The following is a 25124-nucleotide window of genomic DNA, read 5'->3' as shown; positions in this document are numbered from 1 at the left end:
TGTCACAATGTGTAAGGGTGATGATTAATTTCTTCTTTATTACAATAAGATAGAAAAAGTGAGGGGTACACATTTCAAGCCAACACCTTAAGCTTCAATTTAATAGGAATATAGGAATGACTATTGAAAGATGTTTCGGTGACGAGCAATTCTCACTAGAGTAAAAAGTGTGCCTATACTAATGACTAAGGCATGTTATCTGTGAATTGTAAAAAAAAATTTTTTTAAATCCTAGCTTTTACCAGTGCCTGTTTACCTGTTATGTTTGCACACTCAAGATATTTCCGGCCACATTGTTGCTTTTTTTTTAGCAATCAATAGTGTTTTCTCAGAGCATTTAAGGAGACAGGCTCCATTAACAGCCATGAATGAGGGCACAGCATGTTTCCCTTGTTAGTTGAAACACACAGCTTCTTATTTCCTTCAGCGCTTTTTGTAAACAACTACGTAAATTGGTTTTCCTTTCTGTTGTGACTGAAAGACAAAAAAAAACATTTTTCCGATTGGTACGACTGTAAGATTAGCAATTTTCTGATAACGTCCATGGCTATTTTCTTGTAGCAGCTGAGTGTTTTCAGTTGGAGTCAACATATTAAAAGAATACAACTATGTTGTCAAACAACACAAATTGCACGCAGAGTAATAATACAATTATTTTCTACTGCAAACTAGCAAGTGTTAGTAAGTAAGTATAAGTAGTAACCTCACCACCAAAATTAATGTCCTTTCTGTCTTTTTTTTTTCTCGTGTTTTTATAGTTTTCAGATTGGATTTGCATAATTAAGTTTAGGACTCCAAGTAGTGGCTGTATTCACAAAGGATTAATCTGTCAATGTGTCTATTTTGTAATATAATGGATGAATTGTTCAGTCTAGTAATTGTCCAGAAATCAATACAATCCGACCTAGAGTGGCATCTTCAGATTGCTTGATTTGTTTGACCAACGTTTTAAAAAAAAAACACACAACGATTTTCAAATTACACACTGATACAAAGCAGAGAAACACAGAAGTCCGCTCATTTGAGAAGTTAGAACGTAAAAAAAAAAGAAGCTGGCATTTTGGCAGTTTGTCTAGAACAGAAGTTGGCAAGTTGTTTAGCAGTTTACACAATACAACACTGCCATAAATAATAAAAACTGGAATCACCTTAAATATAACCTCTTACACACACTGTGACCTATATGCTTTCTAAAACATTTATAGGATCTGAACAGGACATGAAGATCTGCTGCTACATTGACACACATATTGATATTGATTCCTCTTTCTGACTGGTTTAAAGCAACACCTGAGGGCAGAAATGTTGTGTTTTTTCAGGTGACTGCACAGTGCCATCGGTGTATGAGTGTGTGTGTGTATGAATGGGTGAATGTGGTAAGAAATGTAAAGCGCTTTGGGGCTGAGAAAATCGGTTAAAAAGCGCTATATAAGTCAAGTCTATTCACCATTTTTTACCAGTGTTGTGTGATTTGACTCGTATCCAACATGGTTTAATGTATCTGTGGTTAAAATGTTTCAATTGTTCTTTTTTATTTGGCTTTTTTTCCCACATGTTGAGCACAGCCATGCAGCCACATACGGGAGCTCAAACTCATTTCTCAATTCCGCTTAATTCCTTTTCCTATATTTATTATCAGATAGGTAAATCTTTGGTAAAGCGTTGCAACCCACCTAAATGAATTAAAATTGTATTTATTTTTTTATTATTATTTTGATTTTTTTAACAACAAGCAAACAAACAAAACAACAACAGACAAGAAAGACAGAAATACAATGAAAAAGGACAAGTGTACATGTTGTTCATCATTTCATTTCCAAGACATACTCTCAAAAACCTGCCACAAATGCGGGGCCAGCCGTAGTGGATGGAGCGCGTACCATATTGGCTCTGGCCTTCGTTGCAGTGGTCGCTGGTTCAAATCTGACTTGTGGACTTTAACTGCAGCTCATCCCCCCTCTCTCTCTCTTTCTCCGCATTTCAACTCTGTACTAATAAAGCTTGAAAATGCCCTAAAAAAAAAAAAAAAAAAAAACATGACAAATGCATCCTTAAAGACCTTGTACATCGTATGAAACTGACTGAATTATTTGCTCTCTCTACAGAACCAGTACTGGATGTCTCTGGGACTCTTGACTCCGTGGCCCGGCAGGTTAATGAAACCGTTAGCCGGAGACGCCGCCGCGACGCGGGAGAGGACGACTACAACATCGAGATCCTGCTGGGAGTGGACGACTCTGTGGTGCGCTTCCACGGCAAAGAGCACGTGCAGAATTACCTCCTCACTCTCATGAATATAGTAAGTCAAATTAACGCTGTTTTTTTTGTGACTATAGTGTGAACCACTGGCTTGCTTCTCACAGTGTTTTCTAAGCCTCTATGAGACCGACAGTATCACAAGAACATTCCCTGGAAACAGAATATGTATAATGGTCGTCACGCTGGAGAGAATTTTTTTACATGGATTGTCGGTTAAAGGTTGGAAAAGTGATTCTGGAGAACGATTGTTGTCAAAATCCCCTTTTTGTCAATATCAGTGAATATCTCCTCATGATCTGATACCTCTCTGTACTTTGTATTTGCTGTACAACAAACAGTGTTAATCAACATCCTAGGATCTGTAAACGGGAATATAAACAAAGAAGTCCCATCAAAGTTAGCAGCATGTCTGTGGCTGCTAACAGAGTCAAGGCTGTGTATTAACACTGGATTTTTTTGGGGGGGAAAGGACACACAGCATGGACAGGTATAGCTCCTGTAATTCCTCATGCCGCTAGCTGTCTGGCATATATCGTCATTTATCTTCGGCAAAGCAGTTGCAAACTTCAAGCAATTGCTTTCATCAGCTCAAAAAGGAAATGTGTTGCAGAGGGTTACTATATTTGAAGATGAATTTGTATCTACTAAAGAGCTTCCTTTTAGGAGTTGAAGAAAAAAAAAATTGAATTTATTTTTTTTAAGCTAGATTGCTTTAAATCTCATTATAATATCCGCCCGCTCAGTGTAATGTGTCTAATGAAATGAGATCACTGTTCGGTTCGGGGCGGCAGTGGCAAAGTGGGTAGGGAGACCATCCTCTGGATTGCAGGGTTGGAGGTTCGATCGCCCGTCTCCCCGCCACACATCGAATTGCATGGCTTCTTCTACTATCGGTGTATGTGTGTGTGTGTGTGTGTGTGAATGGGTGAATGTGGTAAGAAATGTAAAGCGCTGTGGGGCTGAGAACATTGGCTAAACAGCGCTATATAAATCAAGTCCATTTACCATTTCTTTTCTCTCTCTGCTGCTGTCAGTCAACTCTGAACTGGACATGAATTAGTTACAGCCCACTGAGCACCAGGGACTTGCTTTAGCTGCGAGGAGAAAAACATTTCAGATTTGAGCCAAATCCTTTTTGGTGTTGCAACACATTTCACAAGCCTCAGTACTCGCATCAACTGCTTTCTGGCAGCGCAGCACTGTTTGCTACAGCCGCCCTGCAACCTAATCGCCCGTGGACACAGTTAGGAGATTGGTTGTTGAAGGAATGGGAAAATCTAGCATTTTAAAAAATCCATAGTTTTAGATATCTTTTTTTTCAGTAACTGATTGAGATCATGAGAGGAATAGGGGAATATTGGACCTCTACATGAAAGTCAGTTGTTGCCAAAATAATTAAAACTAATAATTTTTTTTTTTTTTGCAAAGTTCGAATGGAGGCCGTGGTAACTATGTAACCAAATTAATTTTTAAAGTCATGTGGAATAGATTTTTTCAACTTTTTGAGCTGCTCAAAAGGTGTTTTAGTTCTGGTTTTTAGAGAGTTGATTCAGTATTGAAACTCTATTTAATCATTTATGCTATTGTTGCTATCAGTAAAGCAGCAGCAGCAACGACTGTAGAGAAACAAATAGACAATGTGGTGGGCGCTCCGGTGGTGTAGTGGATAGGGCGCGTACCATAGTGGCTCCGGTCTTTGTTGCAGTGGTCGTGGGTTCGAGTCCGACCCGTGGACCTTTACTGCATGTCATCCCCCTCTCTCTCTCTCTCTGTCTCCCCATTTCAACTCTGTACTATCAAATAAAGCTTGAAAGTGCCAAAAAGAGACCTGGATTAACCTGATATGACTATGGATTATGGATCGGTGAAGTCAGTCCTATATCCAATGAGTGAATTAAGGCCATGTTGGCACACCATATCGATAGTAGGGGTGTGCGGAGACGTCATTATCCGTATCTGTATCTGTATCTGTTCAACCAACAAAATTATCTGTATCTGTATCTGTATCCGGATACACAACAAGAAGTGGGCGTGGCGTATACCGGAAGTTTCTTCTACATTAGCCTACATTAAAGGAAGTCACACCTAAACTGATTTTCTAAACTAATATTCATTGTCAATGCAATTGTTTTCATTGTCCCTTCAAAGCACCATATTGATGTAATATATAAGTCAAAAAGTCAGATATATGTTTACCTTTTCATCTCTCTCTTCTTTGTTCTCAGAATACGAAGAAATTCAGGGAACGAAAATATTGATAAATAACAGCCAAAATCTGTGCATAGGCTACTCACTGTTAGTAAATGAGGGTCAGTGTTTTACTTTTAACTTAACTAAGCTCTCCCTTTAACTGGGGGACATACAGCTGTATTTCATGATTTTTTTTTATCTCTATCTCTCCCTATCGCTCTTTTTTTACATTTGTTTTACTAAACTAAGATTTAGGAACAATCTGTATCAACGTATGTGCCAATCTCATAAACTCTAAATAATATCTTAGCCTTTCCACAAAGCCATATGTGATTTTAATGTGTCAAGTTTGCAGTTTCCGATTTTATTGTATGGGTCCTGAAGTAGGCCTAGGCATGGTATATAGGTACGCATTGATTGACAGCTGAAAAAGTACAGCTCCTAAGCATCAGTTTGATGGAAACGTTGTGATGTTTGAAAGAGTTTAAGCAGTAGGCCTAGTGAATGTAAATATGTCGGGGAAGAGCTGACGGTGACTCGGGGTGCAGCATAGGCTATTCCATCGGTTCAGTTCGTCTCTTCTCCACCACGGCAGCGGGTTACGAGGAAACTCAAATAAAAACAGCAGCGAATGCGACCGGTAGAACCATACATCTTTATTATGTCTATGGGTAGAACCCTCTATTCAAGGGATAGGGCGAACGCGCTTCGTTTATCAGTGGGTCAAAAGAGAGAGACCGTGGGTCACGGGACGCGCCCGATCCTCTCGTATCCACCGCAGAACAGCTGTTAGTGTCATTCTACTTGTTGTGTCATTGAGGCGGAATGCGCTGCGTCAATTAAGCGCATAATATATAAAAAATTAAATCCCCGAATAATAACGGGACTATTCGGAAATAATCCGTATCCGTATCTAACTCATTATCCGTGCTTATCCGATTATCCTTCATCTGTTCATCTGTGTGTGTGTGTGTGTGTGTGTGTGTGTGTGTGTGTGTGTGTTTTACCTCAGCAGCACTCTCATTCAATTAAGACGTTTCCATTTGGCATTGTGACTCTGACATCTTATTGATGTCAGAGTCTTGCCTCGAGATTGGACATTTAAGACTGCGTGTGTGCATGTGTGTGTGTGTGTGTGGGGGGGGGGGGGTGGGGGGATTTGGCCATATGTGCAACTCACTGCCAGGCATTTCCTTTAATGAGACATTCTCATGCAAATGGGAAAGAAGGTAGAATACTTGTAGCCGAGTTGTTTTCATGCTTTCAGTGGAGAATGAATGAAGATGATTGTTTATGCCACACAGACAGACAGACAGACACACAAACACAGATATCTATGTCTTGGTTAAAGGTAGAGTCAGCAATTCTAGAGAACGCTTGTTGTCAATTGAACTTTTTGTCAAAATCAGTGAATATCTTTTCCCATGATCCGCTACCTGTCCATACTGTGTGTCTGTGTTCTGAATGAAAAATACACAGCCTAGGCTTTGTAAATGGGAATGGTGCTAGTTATGGTGGCCCCATTGTTTACATACACTATACTGAACAGTTCACAGAGCCTAGGCTACACATAAGCATTGTTTTTTTTCTTTTTGAGCGCACACACAGTACGGACAGGTAGCGGATCGTGAAGAGATATTCTCTGATTTTGACAAAAAAAAAATATTTTGACAACAAGCCTTCTCCAGAATAACTCACTCCACCTTTAATGTTGTTTTGTAACTGGTGATGACATGTCGCGCGGGGGAAGATAATTAAGACTTGAGAAAGACATGAAAGCTGCGGATCCGACAGAAAAAAATCAAAGAGACAAAGGCTAATCGTTGACAAGCAGGTTTTCTGTTTTAAGATCATTGGGAGAGATATGCGATCCCCCAAAGCCGCGAGCGAGGACTTTGCTGCCATTGATTTCATCAGGGCCAGTCCGATATCTGCTGTCACTTCAAAGTACTGGCTTTATGCCTGAATACTTGTCATGCCGTTTTTCCTGTGATGGCCTCGTCCCAGAATTATTTTTTTTTTTCAAAATCCTTTTCCAGCTGTCTCTCTTTGAAAGATACTCCTTTTCAAATGCATATGTATGTTCAGAAGGCAAGGCAAGTGTATTTATATAGCAAAATTCAGACACAAGGCCATTCAAAGTGCTTTACATGGGCATAAAATACATCAAGATTAGACATTAGAAGTTGTATTTAAGAGAACAAGCGATTAACAAATGAATAAACATTACAGGTTAAAAGGTTAAACAGAAGAAGTGTAAAGTTGACTGCATAGTTTTGTGTTCAGATTTTCTTTTACATATATGTCTGTATTATGCTTTTGTATTGTGTGTGGGCTGTGGTTAGGGCACACAATTGTTCGCTCCATCCCATCCCTGGCGTATTGTTGCTTACAGGCTTTCATTATTTAGCGTTACATTGACATTTACGACCCTCTCGTATTAAAACATATTAGCCGCATATTGTGTGCGTGGGTGTTTTTGGAAATTAATGCGCTAAAGCTGAAAAATGAACCATACTGGATGGACCCTCGTAATCAGCCTTTATTCCTAGCATTATTCACATCTGGGTTCAAACGCTGCCAGGTTAAAATGACTGGAAGGGTTTCAGCGATTTGATTGGTCGATGGCAGCCAATCAGTGAGCTGACAGGCAGGTGTTTCCTGGAGTCTGGGGTTTTTGGGTTTGATGGTCTGTCTGTCCACAAAAAAAAAGATGAACTGAATAGACCTCTTAAACGAAACAGATATCATGCGCTGTATGATAATGAAATAGTACAATTTGCATTAATTATTGATACAATAAAAATTATGAATAATTTAAAGTTATAAATGATTTAAAAGAAAGAATAAAAATTGTTCAAAGTTGGGGGTGCTCGTGGTGTAGTGGGTAGAGTGCGACCCCCACCCTCCCAACACAAACACACACACACACACACACACACACACACACACACACACACACACACACACACACACACACAAATCCGGCCCGTGTTCGTCCTCTGCATGTCACTCCCCTCTCTGCCCCATTCCATGTCTGTCTCTTCAAACTGTCTAATACAAAAGCATTGACAAAAATGCCAAAAAAATAAAAAGAACTCCTCACGATAAGTCATAATAGTAATTAATGAGATATGATAGGAAGTGAACATTTTAAAATGGATTTTAAATTTTCGCTTTCACTCACTTCCTAAACAAATGCATGTTCGTCTGGCTAAGTCCTTAAGATCCTAAACATCTTTAGAACAGCAGGCACTTGTGTCGTATAAAACTAAACAGAAAAAACAGTACCACTTTGGACCAAAGGGGGTGCTAGTATCAACAATAACAACAAAAAATGTCCTCCTAGTCACTTGAGAATAACTCCTGTTTCTCCATCTCCGCTTTTTTAGTTTGGCACATGTATCCGGAGATATTTCCGGAGAGTGATCTTTAGTTCAGAGGAATATATATGTGTGATGTCTATGTGTTACATCCACCACACTTCTCTCTGTCACTGTGTTGCTACTGCCTGCGGCGATGCTATTGTGGGGTTTCCAATTATAAAGACCCAGCAGGCTTATACTGGGGACTGACAACTGAGTCCGCAGCTCTCCTCTCATCTTTTTTTTCTTCTTTACTTCCACTTCTCTCTCCTTATCTCCTTTGTTTGATTTTAAAATCCCTCTCTCCTCTGTATCCTTTCAAAGCCAGAATGTCAGGATTAACAGACTAAATCACCAATTTGTCCCTGGTGTGACCGGGATTTTTAATTGTTATTTATCAAAATGTCTTTATATTTATTGTTCTAACTTCTTTTTTTTTCACCTTTAAGTACAGCTACGGAAAGAATTAAGAGACCGGTCTGGATTTTTCTTAAATGTTCTTCTCTAGATTATTTATTGAAAATGCTCTTAATGACAAAAAATGTATTGGAATTTAGTAGAAATGTTGTCAGTAGTTTATATTATAAAACCAAAATGTTCATTCTACTCAAACATATGCCCATGAATAGTAAAAGGAGAGACACTCAACATTTGGAGTGATCTCTCAATTTTTTACAGAGCTGTATTTATCAAAAAACCTCTAGAGGAAGCTCTGATGAACTGATGTAGATATGTTGACCGATACATGGCCTAGTTCACTCTGAAGTTAAATGATCAGTGAGACACAAGACAGTGTGCAGTATAGAGTCTCTCCTACAGTCTGCCCTCGTCCTCCTCCGACACACCTGTCATAATTTCAGGTGTACAGCAGAGAACATTCCCTTTCTTCCTCTGCTCTTTTTAGCGTTTCGTTAGTCTACATTTTATTAGTTATTTCATTTGGCATATTAAATTGAATTTTTATTTAAATGTTGCATTTTATCTCTCTCACTTTTTGATGTGCACTGTGTCCTCCTGGCACTACTTTTGTGTTTAGTTGTGTCTCAGGTGTTTCTCTCTTCACTTGTGTTTTTCTTCTTCTATACTGCATTGTTGAGAGGAGCCTGGGATTTAGGAATTTCATTGCCAATGGCTGCCGCTGTAATTGTCGAGCATATGACAAATAAACCATCTTGATTTTTGAATTGTGAATCTTTTTCATGCTATTCTCTCTCTCTCTATACCTCACTAGCTCCTCTTGTCCTACCCGCTCTTCACCTCCTATGTGTTCCTGTCCTCTCATTTCTTTCTCCTTTATTCTTGATTTAATCTGCTGTTCAAGACAGAGCCTCCACTTCTTTATCCTCACCGTCTTCCACCTCCAGACAAATGTAGCTGACTGGAGCTTTTGACACGCTTATATATGTATGGACCTCTGTGTGTGTGTGTGTGTGTGTGTGTGTGTGTGTGTGTGTGTACGTGCGTGCCTGTGTGTGTGTGTGTGTGCAGTGAAGCTTCGGTGTTATCTTCCCCTCTGTGTCACGGTGTCAAGACCAGGGTCACAGATTTACAAAATGAGTGTGCTTATTTGTGCAGCTGCTGAACCTGTGTCCATATGAGAGAAAAAGATAGTGTGTGCTGCCATTCGCAAAGCACATGCAATGGAGGGGAACCATAGATAGTATATAACAATGGGGAATGCACACACAGTGACAGTATACCGATGTCAACAATATCATCAAGAATGTTATCTGGATGTCCGTAATGCTTGTCTCTTTCCTATCATGCATGAGTACATAGTACATTCGGTTGTTATTATTTGCAATGAGCTTCGTCCAGTTGTGTGTTGTTCCCCGAGCTGTGCACATCTTATACAGTATGTTGACCTGCTGCCTGGGTACTCTTTTTATATTTTTGAATATACAGTATATATTTTTTTTGATTCAAGATTGTGCCTGTGGTGGTGGATCTGTTACAGTCTTTAGTGTACTGTACACAAATGAAAAGATACACACACATACACGCACACACACACACACACACGCACGCACGCACGCACACACACACACACACACACACACACACACACACACACACACACACACACACACACACACACACACACACACACACACACACACACACACACACACACACACACACACACACACACACACACACACACACACACACACACACACACACACACACACACACACAAAATTTTAATTACCTCCCCATGGTAGCATCAGCTTTCCCTCACGCTTGTCAAAGATTGACGGCTTCATGTTTGCCCGTGACCCATCTTCAAGACCAAACACAACTGAGCCAATACAAAATAAGTGGATACTGGGATAGAAATAAAATCTCCCCCCAGTAGAAACCAAACATGAAGTATCCATGTTGCTTCAAGCTATACTCACTATGGGATCATAGTGATATAGCTTGAAGCAGCAGCTCCACATAACAAGCCCTGCGTTCCAAATCACATACTTCCCTTCTTTTTAGTATGCCAGTAAAAGATTTAGGATGTCCCAATACATGCAAGTCAGTTGTGGTATGCTGAAAATACATAAATGCCCCATTAACACCATTAGCATTTTCGAGAAGTCGTCTTTATTCTTGACATTTCTCGACATAATGAAAGAAAAATATTCCCTATATGATTTTTCTTTCTCTCCTATGGCCCTAAAACTCTTCTGTACTTTAGTATGTAGTAAAAAGGAAAAGTATGTGATTTGGAACAGGGTGAGTTCCACTGATGGAACCTAAAGTAATGCATGACTTTGATGGACCTCTGTTGGTGACACTAGTGTACTGCAACAACAAATACATTTAAACATAATCTCCTGGGTCACCACTTTATTAGCATTTAATGGGTAATTAAAATCGACCCAATGCAACAACTAAGATGTAGAGATGTTTTCATTGCTAAGTGTACACTTTGTTAAGGCTGCCATTTATATTGGACAATGCAATTATAAGCCTAAGTTTCTTTTTTTTTAATCAAATGTTTTGGTCACTATCATAAGATAAAGATAAAGATAAGATACACTTTATTCATTCCAGCAGGGACATGTAGGTGTTACAGCAGCCAGCTTACATATACACACAACACATATAGGCCTACCTACATATTCATATACAAAAAACATGAGCCCACAATACAAAATACTATCTCTGCCAGTGCATGTTATGATAGGAAAAATAAATAAATCAAGTGTGCAAATATACAGGTGCAAAAATGCAGTTGATATGCAGCTCAGGCTAAAGTTTAAAAGTTTAAACACATACAACACCACAGCCTCAAATATCACCATAGAGTTGACATCACAACATTACAAGTGCCACAAAGCAACTCAGCTTGTTGGATTGGATTTATAGATACTCATGTATCACCTGTAGCTCCGAGTCAGACTTTAATATATACAGCACTGAGGTGGTGGTTACCGCCAGAACAGCCTTTTGCAATGTGTTGTCTGTTTCCCATAAATAGCATACAGAAGTGTATAGATAACAACCCATATGTAATTTCTGAAAATGTCACTCAAACAGGCCCGGTTCTAGACAGTTAGATTATGGTGGGCCTGTAGAAATGTTAGGTGGGCACACTGGGCAGAGAGACCGAAGATGCGAGCGCGCGCAATCCAAATTGTTTTGCCCTTGTAAGATCTCTGCGTCTGCTTTTTGGCACATTTACTATGAATTGTGTAGAACACAATATGCAAATACACTTTGAGTGTTGCTGTGTGGGAGATTTGATTCTTGCATGTTTTTTTTCCCAAATGTTTATGAATAACACATAATATACATTATATACAACATAATGTATCTTTTTTTTATCGCAGGATTAGCTGTAGGCAGCCTGAGCTGATTGAAGAGAAAGCTTTGGGACTGGTCAACCTGGATGGTGGTAGTCCAGAGCTATATACTATACACACTATATAGATACTGTATATAGTCTTTCCACTATTGCCTCCGATGTCCAGCAGGGTCCTCTGGGTTGGGCTTGGTGCTCTTTTTCTTTTACGGGACATATTTTTCTGTAATATAATGAATTCATTTAAATGCAGTGAGAGGAACGAAGCAGAATAACTCTGTTGTCCAGTTATCTTTTTTTCCACAGACGAGGCTGAAATAGGCTATAGACTATACACAGTGCATGGGCAATTGAGGGCAGCCCCATTTTCAAATATTTTTAAATAAACTCAATACACACTGTGCATGCCATGGACTTGAATTTGACGTGATCAGTTAACCCCGGATTACCTCCCAGATGAACTGATTCAATTATTAAGCTATTAACTATCTACCAAAACATTGTATTCCTTTTATTGTATCATAATTTACATTTATATAAGATGATGTTGATACCAAACACACAAACTAAAAAAAAATAAAACTAAAAAAAAATTGGGGGGGCCCCTCTGGCAGTCGGGACCCTAAGCAACCGCTCATTTCGCTTATGTCTCGGGCCGGCTCTGCTGACCAGTGACCACTATAAGCGGGTGGGTAACTTGGAGGCAGGCTGTCCTGCCCACCCAATAATACAATTAGAAGCAATGCATGGTAATGGTATATTCTTTAGTATTATCAATTGTCTGAATTTTATTTGACATTTTCTTGGACAGCGAATGAACAGGTCCATCCGATAGTGGGTCTGGACTTCCACCTAAAAAAAATAAAAAATAAATTAATTTTTTTTTTTTTGATTGGGTGGGCACAGCCCACATTTGGGTGGGCACGGCCCACCCTGGCCCCTGGCTACCGCCGGCCCTGCACTCAAAGATGCTGAACGCAATTTATGAATCTAGACTATCCATTGGATGGTGAAAAATGACTGCAGGAATTTTTTTTTATTCAGACATTCAATTATACATTCAATGAGAAATTATTTTTTAAATTTTTTTATAGCATTGTTATGTTAAAGCTGGGCGATGTAAAAGGAACGACAATGGGTGGTAAACTGTTTTGCTCATGTTTAGAGTTGAACATTTGGATTGTTGGTCTATTCACTTATGCATAGCCTTCATACAGACAGTGCAAACTCAACATGACTGGCTGACTCAATTGCATCTCATGGGGCAGGAAAGCCAGCAGGAGAGAAACTGTGCTGAATAGAAAATCATGAATTCTCTCTTCAATTATTCTCCCATAATATCCACCACAGATGGCACTTTGTGAGGGAAAGACTGCATATGACATGTTTGGATTTACCGGAAAATTGAAAAGAAAATCTGGTGGTAATACACAGCCTTGGCTCTGTAAACAGGTTGGTAAATGAAGTTAAGGTGAACTAAGGAGCCCACCGTAGCTATTGTCATGCCCCGTTTACAGAGCCTAGGTTGTGTATTAACACTGGATTTTGTACTGAATTTACTGGTAAATCACTGGCACAGGTAGCAGATTGCTTGAGAGTAGACTATGTGTTTTGTGATGGACATTTGTGCTGGGGAAGCATTTAAGTCAGCGGTGTTGATTTGTTACCCAATCAACCCTCCCGCTTCCCTTTCTGAAGAGATGTATGGTGGGTCAGTTTGAACTCTGGAGCTGTGTGACCGTGAGCTGCATGAAATAAAGGCTGATCACTAACAGTGTCATGACACAGCTAATGGCCGAAACGTATCATTCTGGCTAAATTTGGAATATTTACAGCAATGTTTTATTAATATGCTGTGTCTCTCAAATACAAAAGAAATACAAAATCGTTAGCCTCATAGCATAATTGCCTAAATCATATTTACTCTACTCTACTTTTACTCTACATCTACTCTACTCTACATCTAACCCTTAAAATATGACTTAGGCAATTATGCTATGAGGCTAACAGAATGCCAGTATAGACGAAACATTTATAATCGAGCAGCATCCATCTGCACCATGCTCAACCAAATTGTTGCTTCATATACCGCTGTATTGAGTTTGTTGCACTACTGTAATATCTACAGCTCAGGAAAAAATTAAGAGACCACTTCAAATGTTCAGTGTCTCCCGTTGTACTCTTTAGAGCCATATGTTTGAGTAAAATGAACATTTTGGTTTTATAATATAAACTACTGACTACATTTCGAGCAAATTCCCCTCAAAAATATTGTCATTTAGAGCATTTACATTAAGTAAAATAGAGATTTTTTTCCATAGCTGTATACATGTATCAAGAAATCTTTTACCTTACCCTGTGTGAAGGGCACACACTGACATATTGTGCAATGAGGCGGCTGTTAAGCTCAGGGAGGAATCACTGGCCCAGAGCAAATCAGCCTCCACTGTGACACTGCTGCAGGCTCTTCAGTCAGAATGCTCCAGGTCTCATAATGAGGCTCTATACCACACAGACACACACACCCACACACACACACTCCCCCTCTCAGTGATTCGTTCACTGATTCCATTGGCAGCAACTTTTACACTCAATCAGTCAATGGCGAAACAACAGCGCAAAAGAAAGGCTACACACCACACGCTGAGCCCTCCAAAGGTCAGCTCGTCAATGAAATGTGATGTTTTTCCAGTTGTCAAGCGATATACGAGGCATACAGGCATCCCTGCAATGGGTACAGAAGTGTGTATAAAAGTTAAGAGAGAGATTGAGACAGAGAGAGAGAGAGAGAGAGAGAGAGAGAGAGAGAGAGATTGAGACAGAGAGAGAGAGAGAGAAAGAGAGAGAGAGAGAGGCAGTGAGATAAAGAGACATACAGAGAGAGAGAGAGAGAGGCAGAGAGAGAAAGAGATATTTATTTTGCCCCCATCTTCTGTCCAAGGAGATACATTTAATTTTTTCAGTACCACAACCAAAAAATAAATCTTCAAAGAGTCCTTTTTTCCAATGATGGTGGCCACAAAGGGAGAAATGACTGATGGACACATAAGTGGTGGCTTTCTCCATGATACCAGGATGTCTCGCTTTCGGTAAAAGTTTTCAGCCATTAAAATAAAAAACAAAACACAACAGGTCTGTGGGAGATAATAGCGTTGGGGAGAAAGAGGTGTGAACGATGGCGCGTTGACATTGACAGCTAAAGAGAGGACCCACACAGCTGGTGCTTGTAGGTTTGGAATAAAAAAACAACTATAACAAAAAAAAGCTTCTAGATTGAAGCCAATGGAAAAGGCTGGTCAGGTTTGCCTGTGGAGAGACTCCTTGACTGGCCAATATCTCTGACTCACCCCTGATTTTTAACTTTAACTTCAGAGGCAGCAGAAGAACTCTATCTATCTATCTATCTATCTATCTATCTATCTATCTATCTATCTATCTATCTATCTATCTATCTATCTATCTATCTATCTATCTATCTATCTATCTATCTATCTATCTATCTATCTATCTATCTATCTATCTATCTATCTATCTATCTATCTATCTATCTATCTATCTATCTATCTATCTATCTATCTATCTATCTATCTATCTAAGCATCGGAAGTCTGTCCGTCTGTCTGTCTGTCTGTCTGTCTGTCTGTCTGTCTGTGATGTATCACCCAAAGACAGTGTTCATCAGCTCAGCCTTTTGTCACTGTTGTTGTCTCACGGCTGTCATAGTCTGTGAGTCATCCACTGCACAGTATAGGACAGCATGGACCTTATGACACGGGCTCTTTAAAAAGATCCACATTGACATTGGCATTTACATTGACGTAAACCCTTTCAGAACCCAATCATGATCCAAACACACACACGCACGCACGCACACACACACACACACACACACACACACACACACACACACACACACACACAGCCACAGTGTGTTCAATGAAACAATCTTAAAAACTTTTACAGTTTTTCTCAGTCGCTTTGGTGCTTTTCTCACATCACTATTAACATTTGCACAGCAGTTAGTGCATTTCTCAAAACAATCAGTGCAAACTGCAAAACCTAGTGGATAATCTGCAAAAGTACGTCACTTGCTCAAAATGGATAGTCTATTCCTCAAAAGCAAGTATTCATGTCAATGAAACTGCCAGTGTCATCAAAATGAGAAGTCTTGACACCATCGTTTATGAACAAGATAGTCAAATGGCTTTGTCATGTTTTCATTATGACAGTTTATTCTCTCAGTGTTTTCCAATGCAAAAAAAAAGGTCAGAACTCGGTGACACTACCTGAAAACGCTCAAGACAGCACTATACACTACTTGTACAGCCATTTGAAAACTACAGTAAAGTTACACATTGCTGTAGTTAGGGGAGTAAGTGAGTACAAGACACTGAATACGTATGTTTCACATTTTTAATACACATATTTTCATCTACATCACAACGGATATTATCCCTTGCAATGCAGCGAGGAAAGTCATTGGTTACAACTAATACTTCACACACCTCCTCGTGAGTGAAAGCTGAAGTCCACCTGAGAGCAATTGTTCAATTAGGAGACATTTCCAGCAAAAAATTATAAAGAAAGGTATACAATTTGCTTGACAGAATTTGATAACTAGTTCAACAATTTTGTATGTAATGACTCAAGCAATGAAATGAAGACTATTAGTTTTATTGGGAACGACTATTCAGCATCCATAAGTATAGTTCATTTTGACTGACATGACATAAGCAAATGACAATGTTATAAAACAGCAGAGAATTGTATGAAAGCAACTGATACATGTCCAAAAGCATTTGCAATTTGTTCAGGGGAAGGAGAAATTGCTACTATGATGTGCTCAAATGACTAAATGTTGCGGAGGTTGAACTAATAGTTATGAGAATTTTCATTCTGATCTGAGAAAAGCACCAAAGCAACTGAGAAAAACTGTAACATGGTTACCTATCTTCCCTCTACTTAATGAGTTGGGTCTGGTGGTTCGCGTGTACTGTAATGGCCTAAGATGAAGTCAAACTCCCATCTATCTATATCTATCTATCTATCTATCCATCTATCTATCCATCTATCCATCCATCCATCCATCCATCCATCCATCCATCCATCCATCCATCCATCCATCCATCCATCCATCCATCCATCTGACATAATTGAACATGTTTTCAGATACTTTATATATTATTTATAACATATGTTTCCCTGCTCTCTCTCTTTTCCTGTCTGCCTCTGTCAGAGAGAGAGAGACCCCTGCCGTCCCTCGGCATTTGAAAAGGCGCAATTATACTGTGAGGCATTCTGTCCCGCTCTCGCATTAGACAGATGAGACCGCCCCCGCCATATGTTTCCTCCCTCATCATTATACCTATAGGCAAGTCGAGACAGTTGTATTCATTCACACAGTATGCATATAGCCCCATAACACGGATAGCAACAGGAAGAGACATACAGAGAAGGGATCCATCTCCATGAGAATAATGCTACAGAATATATTAACGCAATGAACATAATAGGTTGTAACCATATACAGTATCCTTGCGTTCCAAATCGCATACTCTTTCCTTTTTTCTATTCTACATACTACATCCGATGATAACAAGAATCAAGTTAGGATGCAGTAGGCAAACTATTGGGACATTTTTACTTGTTTATTTCATCATAACATTGCGCCTTGATCTTGCCTCTTGCTTTTATATCCGTTGCATCCCTGTTTGTTTTCATATGGAGGCTCCGTTGATGTGACGTCACTTCAGGTGCGCACTGTATTATGGGTCAGAATCGCCCAAATAGGATGCTGTTTTCAAGACCAAAGATCTTGGCCGGATGTAGTAGTCTTTCTATCCATCCTAAATCTGGCCACAAGAATCGGGTCATACTAAATCTTTTTGCTACCATCCTAAATAGTAGAAAGTATGCGAACGCATGCATTCGTAACGCATGGCATGTCTTCTTAAATTCAGACATGGCGGCTAAGCATCTGCGCATAGTGTCTACAGTATCCAAATTAAAAGCAAAAGTTCCTTTTAGTTATAGCTATAGCGCAGTGTGCAATAACACTTGTAATAGGCCTACCTCCTCAAGCACTTAAAGGTCCTACAAGGAACTTTTAAATATTTCTGAAACAGTCAAATGTTTCTCTCTGATGATCATACATGACATGTAACAGCAAACGGGACCATCAGTGCAAAGAATGCTATTTGTATTTGTTTTTTTTCTGAATGCCTTTGTCCGGGGTACGCTCACCCAGGAACTACAGCTGGCGCAGTAAACACATTACCGCTTTTAGTACTGTCCTTATTTTGAATAAATTCATCTCAAATATCAATTTTTCCTTCAAACTTGTAAGTGTGCAACTGCAGGCACACTTGCTGATTATGATTTTTTGCTTATATGGCAACCATGTTTTGTGAGGAACAAGAGCAACATGATGGGACAGTTGTGTGTTTGCTGGCGGTCTCATAAAGACACAGAGTAGTCTTTGCTCTGGTCTGTGATTACGCTCTTTCATTGGTCAACAATGGTTTGATGCTCTCGCTCTCTGGCTCTGATGAGTGGCAAGTGAAAAGCCCAGAATTAAGAAGATATGGGGCTGTAATGTGTAAGCCACGCAAACGCCTTAAAGGGAATGCAGTGTGTGCGTCTGCGTGTGTGTGCGTTGTGTGTGTGTGTGTGTGTGTACTTGTACAGGCGGTGAGGACCAGTTTTAGCTTATAGCTATGGGAGTGAGGACATTTTTGGACAATATGGACATTTCCCCTGGTCCTCACTTCTTCAAAGAACTGTTTTGGTTTTAAGGTTCAGGCTACAATGGGTTTAGTTTAGGGTAAGTGTAAGGGTTGGGGTCAGGCATTTAGTGTGTGTGTGTGTGTGTGTGTGTGTGTGTGTGTGTGTGTGTGTGTGTGTGTGTGTGTGTGTGTGTGTGTGTGTGTGTGTGTGTGTGTGTGTGTGTGTGTGTGTGTGTGTGTGTGTGTGTGTGTGTGTGTGTGTGTGTGTGTGCGCGCGTATGTGTACATGTGTGTGTGAGAAAGCTATTGAAAGTCCCTCATTGATGAAGTTTTTCTTTTGCTCCTCAGGTGAACGAGATTTACCATGACGAGTCGCTTGGCGTCCACATCAACGTGGTGCTGGTGAGGATGATCATGCTGGGCTATGCCAAGGTCAGTTTACTAATACTGTTGTTTTGATATGAATTGTTTCTAAAATGCAGAAAATTATAGAAAAAAAATACTAATTAATATGAATTACGTTATCTAATATTGTTTTTATTATTGCTTAAAAATGTAATATGTTAATTTTCAATGCGTGTGCATTTTCTGGTTGCGCTTTGTTATATGTTGTCTGTTTTTTTTTTTTTTTTTGTTGACTAATTGTTAGGCTTTGTATATGTCCAATCTAAATTCAATACTTGGACATATGTCACTTTGGTGTAACTCACTGTGAAAAATAAAGTATAAAAAACATGTAAATAAAAGAGAAAAAACACATCTCCCCCTCCCTCCCAGAGTGTAAGCTGATATGTGTTTGGTTGAAAACTGAACTGAAGGTGAGAAAAAAAATGCAATGTTATTGAAGTCGCGGTACCAAAACAGTCTTTGTAACACAGCTGCAGCTAGTAAGTATTTTTTTTTCTTTAGAGATTAAACTATAAAGAATTTCACCCAGGAAATTATTTTTAAAACCCGGCTGTATGATGCCACAAAAATACACTTTATTTTTGTGGAGAAAAAGCAACCGTGAAAGTGCATTCAAAAGTGAAATCACCCAGGAGAAAAAAAGGTGCCAAAAAAAGCTTATTATAACACTGAATTTGTACAGCAACAATTAAATAGGAAATGGAAATGCCAAGAAGTAACAAAGTATCTCCAATGAAATAACACTATTATGCCGGTCAGTCCAATAGCAATTAACCAACACCATAATACATTATATATAGACAAGGCAAGTTTATTTATAAAGCACAATTCAGACACAAGGCCATTCAAAGTGCTTTAAATGTGCTTTACATAGTACACATTACTGTAGATATAGGCTCCAAGGACATAGGGTGTTTTCACACCTTTATATTGTACACTGACTCTACATGTTTTCAGTTTATTGCATCTTGCACATATTGTAAATAATGTTCCTCATATTGCATCTCAATTTATTTACCTTTTGCACTATCTAGGATATATTTATTGTATAAACATATAACTTATTTCACCTTGTCTTATTTGATCCTATTGTACTTATGGCACCATGGGTCGGAGAAAACTGTAATGTTGATTCCTCTGTAGGTATGTCGGAGACTTATGTAGACTTGACTTGACCTGTATGCTGTATAGATTGTAAAGGGTAAATTGTTATTTTTGACACTGGGCCATAATTAATTGAATTGCCTTGACCTTTGCACTTACAGTATGGTCAGGTCACACCAATCAATCAATGAGCACCAATGGAATAACCGCAATCAGTGGGCACGCATTGGCTCAGATTAACACCTACAATGTCCAAAGTCTAGATCAGCACAAATCAGCCTCAACGTTCTGACAAATGTTATAGAATCTCTGGCCAATCAATATGATGAACTAAGACAGAACATGTACCGGTATAACACATTGGAAGTGGTGTTGACACACACACACATTTACACACACCATGGGACGTCTGTGCACAATCATTTAATGTGTTTGATGTGCAATAAAGAAAAGCAGTGAAAAAATGTGTCAAAAACACAAATCATTAAATTGTCAATTTGTATTGCTCCGACTCATTTTGAATCTATTTTAAAAATGTTCCTGAGGCGTAACAGTCTCAAGTTGCAAACATCTTTTTAATACCAATTACGAGCACACTTGACATACTTGTGTTAGCATTGATCCTTGTTGTTCTTGTAGCCTACTGACATTTCAATGAGCAATGTGTCGCTGATTGCTTGAGATAAGTGGTTCTTTCAGCTTCACCGACTCACATACGTAGTCATTAATAATGAGCGCAGAGATGCTAAATAGGGGAAGAAAATGTATGCAGATTGCAGGGGTCAGCTCTCTCGCTCTTGTTCACACGTCGTAAACAACACACACATAGTATGGATGCTCGGTCTTCAGTGCGGAAAATATAGGAAAGTATTTTGGATTGGCATATCGGTGGACTGTATTCTCTTTTGATTTTTCTGGGATGGTAGAAGGAAAGTTTTTACCCATGTTTAATCTGTGTAAATACAGTTAATACTTATCCTAACCCCGACAGGATTAAAGCTATGGTGCGTAACTTTTTCATGTGAATGAATGTCGGTTACATTCTTGCCAATCGCCCAAACGAGTTGACACAAAGTGTGATTAGGCCTATCAGTTGCATACAACTCTCTCTGTGTATCTGCCCAGTGCCACTCTGGATCTGCCAACCAATCGCATAACGTTTGGTCTTGACGTATGTCATGCGCCGGCCTCTGACTACAACTGAAATTGGCACACGTCATCGTTCTCAGCCACTCCATCTGTTCGCTGATTGTACCGCCAAAAATCTGTCCGGAGAAAAACCCACTAATATACCGCAGGCCCAGACTGACTACTGAAGGGAAATGAAAATTGAGCGGAAGTACGTAAGCGGGCGGTGCCAGGCTAATGCTAATATTAGGTTACTGACAGAATATCAATGTGTTGAATTGCTCAACAATTCCCTGGTAACCCTCTCTCTCTCTCTCCCTCTCCCTCTCCCTCTCCCTCTCCCTCTCCCTCTCCCTCTCCCTCTCCCTCTCCCTCTCCCTCCATCAGTCCATCAGCCTCATTGAAAGAGGCAACCCGTCGCGGAGCTTGGAGAACGTTTGCCGCTGGGCATTTGTGCAGCAGAAAGGCGACCTGGATCACGCGGAACACCACGACCACGCAATCTTCCTCACTCGCCAAGGCTTCGGCCCCACGGGGATGCAGGGTGAGGCCTTCAAATGAGAGTGTAACCAATTTGCCTGGAGCATTTTGAAGGGGTTGATCTAAATATGGTCACACAAGTTATATATGCATGTATCATGCACAGGCAGTAAGTTAAACCATTTTGCCTGTCACACAGAATGTTACAACTCATTACTCGGACTGCCTACAATGATAACACATCCTTGTCTTGATAATGTAGAGTTGAACTATGAGGCAGGTATGTTGCAAACGTACTTCCAAGTTTTATTTAAAGGAATAGTTCAAGATTTTTATTTATTTTTATTTTAAAACTCTCCGGCTCAAGAAAAAGGCGACACAAACCGTTCCTGTAACTGGGCGTGCATTTTTACTCTTAACACAATTTTTGGAACCAAATACATATGTGACTGTCACAGGCATAACGTGTAAAAATATAGAGCACAACCTAACATTGTGAATAAACAAGTCCCAACAAGCACACAGGAGCGTTTAGTGATGTTGTAAAGTTCATCATTTGACGTGCTACCCTTGACTACCAGTGTTTGAGCTAAGCTAACCTGGATGATATATAAAAAAAAATGCACACACAGTTACAGCAACATAGCCGGAGAGTGAGGCAAAAAGCTAAACCATCTAAATGTGTCGAATTATTCTTTTAAAGTCTGTTTCAAATGAAGGATCTTAAATGCTGCTATGCCCCCAATTTCTTCAGGTTAAATCACAGGGTCTAATTGTCTCACTCGAACACAATGAAAACAGGCCTTGGCAAAAAAGCATTGAACAACCCAAAAAGCCCAATTTATCAGCAATGTCAAGCGCAAATAGAACACAACCGATCCTCCCAGGAGAACACTATACCAAAGCCCCATTTGTGCTTGATATTTGGCACCTTTTTCCTTAATTGTCTGTTCTTGTGAATGCAGACATGGGAGACAAAAAACCTGGAGGCTCGAGCCAATTTATACTGTCGGCCAGATATTGACTTACTGGCCCTGCTTCTTATTTTTAAGTGTGTGTGTGTGTGTGTGTGTGTGTGTGTGTGTGTGTGTGTGTGTGTGTGTGTGTGTGTGTGTGTGTGTGTGTGTGTGTGTGTGTGTGTGTGTGTGCCTTAAACTAGAACAATGCGGACACCTAACTGTCCAAAGTCTGTGCCATTAAAAAGCCCACACAAATTGATTCCATGTTGAACAGCAGCTGCAGTTGTTTTTCACTTGGAAGGCCAGAACCTTGTGTGTTTTGGCTTTTTTTGGCAAATCCACTAATGCCTTTCTTGTTTTGCAGACAAATCGGGAAGGAATTAATAAGGTGACGTAGACTAAGCCTAAGAGTAGACATGTTGTATATGTTACCCTAAAGGGTGGTAGGATGGTAGGAAGGCCTTCAGCAGGGTTTCAGAAAGTTTGTTAAGTGAGACCCACCCCCCACACCTCCGGAAAAATTTCAAGAAACAACCTAAATCTTTACGCTTTTTTTGTGCATTCTAGCACCTTACCAACAATGTTTATTTCAAACTTTTAGTACTTTTTTGCCAGCAAAGAGGTTGACCAACAATGGATGACATCCCTTTATATTAATTCTGGATTTTATTGCATCAGTATCTCATCTGTTCGCACACTGAACATCCCCATCCGAACCAGCTCATTACTTTAAATCAGCCTTTATCTTTTAAGTCACAGCTTTTCACACACTTTCACGGTTACAGCTTGACACCACTTTTTGACAAAATAGCGCCTAAAGAAGTAGGATGACTAATGTGTCCAATAAACAAGCTACCTGTGAGTTCATGAAATTGGATTGTGTCAGCAAAAACAAATGTCATTTTTCTTTTTGTTTTTTTGACCAATACAAATAATGAATACAAAACATGTGGTTTCTGGACTTTGTTATTGTCATGAAACAGCTTTTTCTTTAACAGGCTCATATCTTTTTTATTTAATCTACAAACAGTTCATCATTTTAAAAATCGGATTCTGCTTTGGTTGCCATATAAGATAATAATATACGGGTCCCCCATAGAGGCTCAGGGTTTCGAATGCAGCCCGGGTCGTTCCTGCATGCCTTTCCCCTTTTTACCCCATTTCAACTGTCTTATAAAGCAAAAATGCCCCAACAAAAGATATTTTTTTAAATAAAATATTTCATCCATATCAAGGCAAGGCAAGGCCAAGTTTATTTATATAGCACAATTCAGACACACGGCCATTCAGTGCTTTACAGGGGCAAACCAACCTTTCTTTCTTTGTCGACCAAGGGAAGACTGAGGGGGGAAAAAAACTCATTCATTATATTATAATAGCGATCTTATAATGATAGAACGCCTTATCTGTATGGGTGAATTATTCCTTTAAGCTGATGGCTTTCTTTATGATCCCATAGTACTACACTGAACTATGTCAGGGTCACAAGCTGAAATGCAATTAGTAATCAGTGGAGTTCCTCATACTAGAAGTGCTAGAGCGTAGTACAATACTTCACACACACACACACACACACACACACACACACACACACACACACACACACACACACACGCACACACACACACACACGCACACGCACACACACACACACACACACACACATACATCCTGTTATCCTTTCATCTTCACTTGAAATGAGTTATTTTCTCTCCCGCCCCTTAAGCCTGGCACAAATAGATAGATAAAAAGATTCAGCTTGTGTGTGTGTGTGTGTGTGTGTGTGTGTGTGCGTGTGCGTGTTGGTTTTTGCGAGGCGATTATTTCGGTATATGGGAGCTTCAGTGACTGATAAGAGATGAGCTGGTGACTTCAGCACTGTGTAAAAAGCCAATAGACATGATAGTTTAATGCTCTGTTTCTCGAGGGCTATGTCATGTAATTGAACTGGGTTCAAAACTGTATCAAAACGTTGCCTCTACAGGATTATAACCAATGATTCTACCAAATGTAAGCCTGCCTTCAGTCACTCACAGTACGGGCTTGTTTTTTTTTAAACTTATCTTGTGCTTCAAGGCTTTTTACAGGAACTAAAGTGAACAAGAGCAAATAATACAACATTATTTTTTAGACAATTGCATTGTACTTTTTCAATTTATTTATTGACTATTTGTTTATGCAATGCACAGCTCATTAGCAGTATACCAGAGTTAGCTATAAAATAATTTTCATCTGTAGTCCCTGAATGGGTTGGATTTCATCATAATTTCATCATAGTTGTTCCAACAATATGATCTAAATTATCTTTCGACTAAAAATCCCACTGAATTGCCTCATACAAAATACAGATAACATACTGTGGCGCTTTTGAGGTACGAGAAACGTTTGAAAATAAAAACGTAATGCAACTTTCAACTTTACTTTGATTGTAGGATTAAAGAAATCACTTATTCAATGATTCTGTTTTCAACTTCACGTCACGTCTTTCTTTTATTATCTTCAAGAAAACCAAGTCTTTTGAAGCTCCCTCTTATGTTTCCACTAGTATAAGGTAGAATTTGTCCGCTCGGCACTCGGGGTGTAGTTGTCTGTGCCCCCCACCCCCCCCTCAACCCCATAGAGGCTCGTCCTCTGCATATCATTCCCCTCTCTTCCCCATTTCATCTCTGTCTCTCAACTCCTTTAATAAAGCATGAAAAATGGCCCCC

The 25124-nt window shown here is 39.6% G+C and overlaps 1 protein-coding gene across 1 annotated transcript in view; it reads left to right on the top strand.

Moving 5' to 3' along the window:
• adamts3 (ADAM metallopeptidase with thrombospondin type 1 motif, 3) overlaps positions 1–25124 on the top strand; it is a 164681-nt gene that overhangs the window by 73984 nt on the left and 65573 nt on the right. The window contains exons 5-7 of the mRNA XM_080047884.1: positions 2106–2299; positions 18686–18769; positions 21365–21521. Of these exons, the coding sequence (XP_079904010.1) occupies positions 2106–2299; positions 18686–18769; positions 21365–21521 (435 nt within the window). The remainder of the gene's footprint in view (positions 1–2105; positions 2300–18685; positions 18770–21364; positions 21522–25124) is intronic.

The sequence above is a fragment of the Ammodytes marinus genome (genome assembly GCF_949987685.1).
Source record: "Ammodytes marinus genome assembly, chromosome: 2".
Classification (NCBI taxonomy): domain Eukaryota; kingdom Metazoa; phylum Chordata; class Actinopteri; order Uranoscopiformes; family Ammodytidae; genus Ammodytes; species Ammodytes marinus.
Note: the sequence above shows the minus strand (reverse complement) of the source record. Positions and strands in the feature narration are given on the sequence as shown.